The sequence below is a fragment of the Centruroides vittatus genome, unplaced genomic scaffold (assembly GCF_030686945.1).
Source record: "Centruroides vittatus isolate TY-2023 unplaced genomic scaffold, ASM3068694v2 contig_989, whole genome shotgun sequence".
NCBI lineage: Eukaryota > Metazoa > Arthropoda > Arachnida > Scorpiones > Buthidae > Centruroides > Centruroides vittatus.
This window is the reverse complement of record NW_027122658.1, coordinates 1-6,775: the sequence shown is the minus strand read 5'-3', so window position 1 is coordinate 6,775 and position 6,775 is coordinate 1. Positions and strand designations below refer to the sequence as shown.

The 6,775-nt window shown below is 34.7% G+C and overlaps 1 protein-coding gene across 1 annotated transcript; it reads right to left on the bottom strand.

Moving 5' to 3' along the window:
* Positions 1-483: 483 nt before the first annotated feature.
* On the bottom strand, positions 484-5,398 carry LOC136986056 (uncharacterized). The gene is made up of 3 exons (XM_067283510.1): positions 5,251-5,398; positions 940-1,072; positions 484-863 (listed from the first exon to the last, which is right to left on the bottom strand). Exons 1-3 carry the CDS (start codon positions 5,357-5,359, stop codon positions 617-619), a joined length of 489 nt encoding a protein of 162 aa, XP_067139611.1. The 5' UTR covers positions 5,360-5,398; the 3' UTR covers positions 484-616.
* Positions 5,399-6,775: the final 1,377 nt, after the last annotated feature.

Below are 6,775 nucleotides of genomic sequence, written 5' to 3'. Positions count from 1 at the left end.
TTTTGGTAACAAAATGATTCTTTTTTTTTCTGAAGTGTTGTATGGAGATGCATTCCGTTTGTCACTACATGTGCATACGTTACGTAACTGTACGCAAAACGTATGTAACTGTATGCACACGTAGTTAATAAAATAACATAATGTTTTCCCGTGCTGTGTATTATTTTTTAGTACAGATAAGAAAGTTGTTGATCGAGGGTGTCCATTACATAATTTGGGGAGGAGACGGCATTACAGAAGGATGAGATAGTAGCGAAAGGTATAAAAAATAGCTAGGAGTAATTCGTGGACAATCTCTCTCTTCTATAAAAAAAAAACGTAATGATTTTCCCGAGAATATTTAGTTTAACCTTGATTTTAAAGCCTGAAGATTAATGAACTGTTTGTTCTATTGCGAAATAAAATGTCAAAACCAAGGCCATTCTTAAAATATGTTTCTATCGAGTGAAATAAATATATTTTTATCAACAAGTAAGACTGAAATAATTTTAAATTCATAATTTTAATATTTATTGAAATATTTCAAATACAAACCAGAAATTTCTAAACAAAATTACTCTTTAAATGTAATCTACAAAAACCCCAAAATACAAGTAAGAGCAAAAATTAACAGTATTTAATTGCGATGCTTCAACATGGCGATCATAAATCTAGCCAGATAGGAATATTTTGGTGATGGAGATGTGACATTTCTGCTCAAGAGTTCTGAACATTCATCGCTTGTTGGATCATAAGAGGAACAGAAATTGTGTGCCATGACCATTCCCATCATATCCGAAGCCTTTCGTACTGTAGGGAAAGCATCCTTTCCACAGGATTTATCTACTTGCTCGTAAAAACAATCGTAGAACTGCATGTAGTAACTGCAAACAGAAATTGCATTAATAAATAACTTTGATTATTTCTTAATTTGATAGAATACAAAGAGAGTTTACTGACCAACAACCAGCAGGGATTCGAGATTCCACATCGTCTCCCATAAATTGATTTATAATATTTGGCAAATCTTTCATACAAACCCGATGAGTGTTTTTCACTGCATCAGATAAGCAAGGAGCAATTTTCAGAAAATCTAAATAAATATGAATTTAATCGAAATGTGGTTAATGTGAATTAAAATAAATATTATAATAAATAAATTTAATATTAAAGAATTAAAGTTGAAAGTATAATTTGTTTATTTTCACGATTATAGTCGAATCTCTGAACAATGGTTACTGTCGAGAACGTAAAAAAATAGACATTGTTGGGAGTGGCCGTTATTTGGAGGTCGGACTGTATTATTACTGTTTTAAGTCTAGAGAAAATTTTGTAATAGAAAGTTTAGAAAATATCACTATAAATATTTTTTTAAAACAGTACAAAAATTTTAAATATCTAAGTTTATTTTATTATTCGCATTTTAGCGTTATTTAACGTTGCAATGGCATCTTATAATTGTTATTAAACACCTAACTTATAAAATAACTGATATAAATATAATGTACTGTACGTGTACATGTTATCGTGTATTTATTCGCGTATTAGAAATGTATAGTACGCGTACTTACAAGTAATTACATAAATAAAGTCTTTTATATGGCAAATATATAAGTCCATTAACAGGGAAAATATGGTAATTGGTTAAAAAAATGATACCCACAAGATTTTCACATTTTTGAACTCAAAGGACCTTCTTGAAATGTCGAGAAATGCAAAACTTGGAAGTGCTTTTTACATGTACCGTATTTTACCTGAATTTTGGAGGCAATTTTTCGAAGAAAAAAGTGCGTCTTATACTCCGTAAAGACTATAAGACGCACTTTTTTCAACGGTACCCTATTTTTGGTACCGTTGTTATTAATCAAGACTACTGATTAACTTTATTTTCTGCATGATGTACCCTATTTAATCTATATAGAATGCCATAGTCATTGCTAATTGCTAAATTATTGTATTATCAGATCACGCTGAAAAATTAAAGGAAATGTTATACAGTAATATCTCGGTTTTCATTAACTTCGGTTATTGTGGGTTTCGGTTTTCGTCGATTTTTTCTACAAAAAATTTGTCTCGGTTTTCGTCGGAATGCCCGCGTGATTTCGTTGCTAATTTTGCGAAAACAAAGGGTGACCCATGCGTTTTCCTGCTCAGTGTGCCTTGTTTCTCGTGTGAGCATTACACTGCGCGTCTCGCCAAACAATTCCATTTCTTTCCTCTCCCTTTAGCTCTATCATTGGACCAAAGAAAGTTTTTAGAGCCAGCAGCCCTTCGAAGAAGAAAGCCTGGAACACGATAGACTTGAAGAAGGAAATCATTGAAAAATACGAGAGCGGCATTTAGATCGCTGAAATTGGCCGCATGTACTACGGGAACTCGCCATCCGCGATAAATTCCATTGTGGCGAAAAAGGAAGCAATAAAGGAGGCTAAAAGCTAAAACTGTAGCGAAAGGCGTAAATGTGCTAACGAAACAGCGATCGCAAACAATTGAAGATGTCGAACAGTTATTATGGGGATACTATAGATTACCACCTATGGAATTTCGGGTCTTTGAGTATATATCTGAACTCAGGAGACCGAGACGAGTTCAACGATACCCTACTTTTGGACCGGAGACGAAAAATAATAAAGTTATTATACTTTTTTCCAGCGATCGCGCGATGATGGGGAGTCGCGTCGCCCTCTCCGCTAAGTCGGCCTCACTATCGCGATCGGGAGTCGCGTCGCTTGCCCGTTAAAATTGCCTTTAGTAGACGTTTCTCCCCTTTTTTTTACTTTGTTCAAGAACTACCGTGAATCAATAACTAGTGACGTTTAGCACATGACGGCCTGCCGGCGGCTCCCCTCCGGGAGGTCAGTCGGGAGCACGAACAGTGGGAACGGCCGCCATGTTCGCTGCCATAAGTAACATTAATCGAAATGTCGATCGCGCGATGATCGGAAGTCGCGTCGCTCTCTCCGCTCTCGTATCGCGTGTTTAACCCTACTGGAGATGACCGTAGTCCGACGTCATGGTTTGCAGACTTTACCGCAAGATGGCAGTACTAGCAACTATGGTGCCGTCTTCATGAGAGCATTAAAAAAGTATGGTAACTTGAAAAGTATGATAACTTTTTGTCTTTCGTCTCCGGTCCAAAAATAGGGTACCGTTGAACTCGTCTCGGTCCCCTGAGTTCAAATATATAATCAAAGTCCTGAAATTCCATAGGTGGTAATCTATAGTACACCCGTTATGATTAATTTGGATCAATCAAAAACAGTTAGATGACGATTAGAGACTGGTTCGAAAAATTCAAGAGCCGCACTGGCATACATAGTGTCACTAGGCGCAGCGAAGGTGCGAGTTCGGACAAGTCTGGAGCCGAAAAATTTATGTCCAATATAGGGAACCCGATCTGAATTAGCGGATTCCGCCCTGACGATTCGTCACACAGAACTAGAAGTCAAATATTTCTACACAAAAAACTCTAATCTTTATTCCACTCTCAGGGACCACTAATTTACCCTTCCTATCTCTCTCGTGTCCGAACTACTCTCTCTTACCCTCTCTTACCGTCTTTTTCCCCTCGGTTTTATGATCCTTTGCCTAAAATTCTTATTACCCTGTGCAAATGGACTGCACACGGATCGACAAAACCGCAGTTGAGGGAGGACGAGAAGATCCGATATCACTACATTCAAATTTAAAGATTGCGTAAAGGCTGAAGGATTCATTTCCCAACAAATCATTCATTTATTTTATATTAATTTCTTATTATTTTTAGTATTAAACACTATATTCTCTATAAAATGTGTTTTTGGTATGTATTTTGGAGAACGAATTAATTGGATATATATTATTAATTTACTATTTTAAAAAAATGTTATTAGCAATACTAGTATTGTAGTTAACGAAGTTAGTGGGGAATCCGTAGTGCAGTTTAGCAAGCAGCTTCAGAAAGTTTTTGAGAGTGGCCTGTTTCGAATATGTCGAGTCACCGCCACCCCGTTATGAGCCTAGTCGAATCCTCAATGAGCATGAAAACAAAACACTCTTAGGGGACAAGAGCCAAAATAAAACAAAACATCTAGCAACGAATTGTTTAACTTTCCCGGAAAAAGAATTTAAAATTGAGTGTACGTCATCTGTTACGATACTTTATTCTAAAAACTTTTTATATTATTAATCACTATAAAATGACAAGATGCTAAATTTTAAGGTAGAAATGAGTTTTATAAAAAAATTGTAAATGCTAATAACGAGTAAAAACTTCATTAAGTCCGACCATGCCGGAGATATGACACGTGACCCCCGTATAAAAGATAGACGGAGTTCGTCTACCTTTTACCGCCAAAATTTAATAGCACCAATGCCGATTATGCACAATCCTCATTGCATGATTTCAGAAATTTTCGACAAAAAATCAGGAGTTACTAAGCTTGAAATTCGGTGAACAAAATCGTGCCCCTTTCGCACACATACACTAACATCCATACATACAGAATAAACCCCCAAATTGTTTGCATTTCACGACGTTTCAAGGTCTCCCGAGTCCAAAAAATGTAAAAATGTTGAAGGGAGGTGATTTTTTGAATTCCTCGAAAATTTCCGAAATTTTGCAAGGAGCTTTATGTATTAGGGAGATTAATACTATTAAATTTTGATGGTTCAATATCGAGGGGATGAGAAGAGAGAAAGGAATTTATGTATCATATCTCATAGAGGGTCGGTTTTACTCGTTATTAGCATTTACAATTTTTTATAAAATCTCTAACCTTATTATTAAGCTTTTTGCCGTTTTATAATAATTAAAAGATTTTTAAAGTAACAATCTCATAACAAATAGCAAGTTTATTGTCGGGAAAGTTACGCAACTCGTTGCTGGATTCTAAAATGATATTTACTTACAATACTTGCATTGTAATTAATGATGTCAATAAGAAGACCCGGGTTCCACTTCGGACCTCAGAAATATTTTGGGGGTGGTCTATCTCAGATATGTATCGTTCCTCGTTATCCGCAGGAAAAAAGGCCCTCCAATGCCCACAGAGTTGAAAGGACATTATTACTACGTCCACACTCTTCCTTATATACTTAAAAATTTTATTATTTTATACGTGAATTTATTGTTTTATTAAGTTTTGGCAACGCAACACTTGGGCGATCTGCCTAGGGAGATGCCATCTGAGAGGTCTTATTAAGGGTAACTCCCTCCCTATAAATCGAGTTGTAAATTCTAGTTTTCAATCCTGCACTACGTAGTGTTAAAGCTAAGAAAAAAACACTGACCTCTCTGAAATTGGCTTCCTTTATCGCACCATTCTTTGTATGATAATTTATAATGATCTGACACCAAACCGTATACCATGGAGTGAATATCAGCAGCGCATCTTTCCATATATTCGTTTAAGCAGTCGAAAATCTTATTCTTCGTACTGCAAAATATCCATTAATAAAAAAAATTAATTTGTAGAGAACCATTAATTGATAGATATTATAATTTACTTAATCGCATCTCTTATCTAAAGCTTTCTGGTTGACTACTATCAAATTTCTACTGGCTGCTACCATTGACGGCAAGAAACAATAGTTTAATTGTTCCGTGTGACAATCTTTCTGGTAAGTAGGTACCAGCACTAAAAGAAAATATATATTATATATATATTATATTGAAGAATAAAGAGTAAATTCGATACACTTTTAATTAACTTACCCACTGATAAACAAAGCAAAATCGAAAGGGTGATCTTCATGGTTGTGTAAGTTATCCACGAGGTTTCCTTCTGTCCACAAGCAGTCTGAAGGTAGACTTGTCTTTATCTACTTTGTATTATACAAGTTAATTATTTCTGTTTTCTTGTTTTTAAGTGATATTTGTGAAACGATAAAATTTATTTGAAATTATAATTGATGCAAATTTGTGACTCAATTGCGTCCTATGCAGTAGGACCTGTGTAAATCGGAATGGAATCGCACTTTACCGAAGATATATATATATATATATATATATCGATAAACCTGTGTAAACAGAAACAATTCTACGAAAAAGAAAGGTTTTCTACGTTAAGAAAACCCCTGTTTAAAACGATAACTTGCCAAACCGAAAAACATAGGCCTATATATATACTGTATATATATATTTTTTTTCGGTTTGCAAGTTATCGTTTTAAACAGGGGTTTTCTTAACGTAGAAAACCGTTTTGTTTCGTAGAATATTTCCGTATAGACAAGTTTTGCTCATTTGCTGTATTACACAATGTAAGAATTGAATTTTAAATAGGTGTTTTTATCTATTTAAAATTCAATTCTTACATTGTGTAATACAGCAAATGAGCAAACCTGTAGCAAAATATTTCAAAATATAAAAAATCAACTCGTTTGGAAGCTGGAAATGATGGGCCTAATTATATTATAGGCCTATTATTTTTTAAATAATTTTTTGTACTTATATTTTATTTTATTTATTTATTTTTGATTTTTGTTTTGTAAAATTTAAGATTTTAAAATTACAGTCGACTCCGCATAAGTCGACACCCCAAGTGGAAGTGGAAATGTGTCGAGTTATCCGATGTGACGACTTAAGCGAAATTGAAAAAAAAAACACAAAACTTCAATTAATAAAATGCCAGTAGTGCGTTAAACAGTAGTATAGGCTTACAATACATTGTGTCCTCCATTTACAATTACTCTGTAGATGAAAAACTGAAAAGTTCGTTTAGTATTGTTTGTTTTGAGCACTTAACTGTCTCGACTTTTTTTTTTCAATGATCGTGAACGCCTTTAACCCTTCGTCACGCGCCTAGTGCCGATTCCG

Bases quoted from the DNA above. Each gene is read 5' to 3' on its own strand.
- LOC136986056 (XM_067283510.1), bottom strand. From the start codon at position 5,359: ATGGAAAGATGCGCTGCTGATATTCACTCCATGGTATACGGTTTGGTG. The intron at 1,073-5,250 runs GTCAGTGTTTTT...ATATTTATTTAG, and splicing joins AGGAAGCCAATTTCAGAGAG to ATTTTCTGAAAATTGCTCCT. The intron at 864-939 runs GTCAGTAAACTC...TTCTGTTTGCAG, and splicing joins CGAATCCCTGCTGGTTGTTG to TTACTACATGCAGTTCTACG.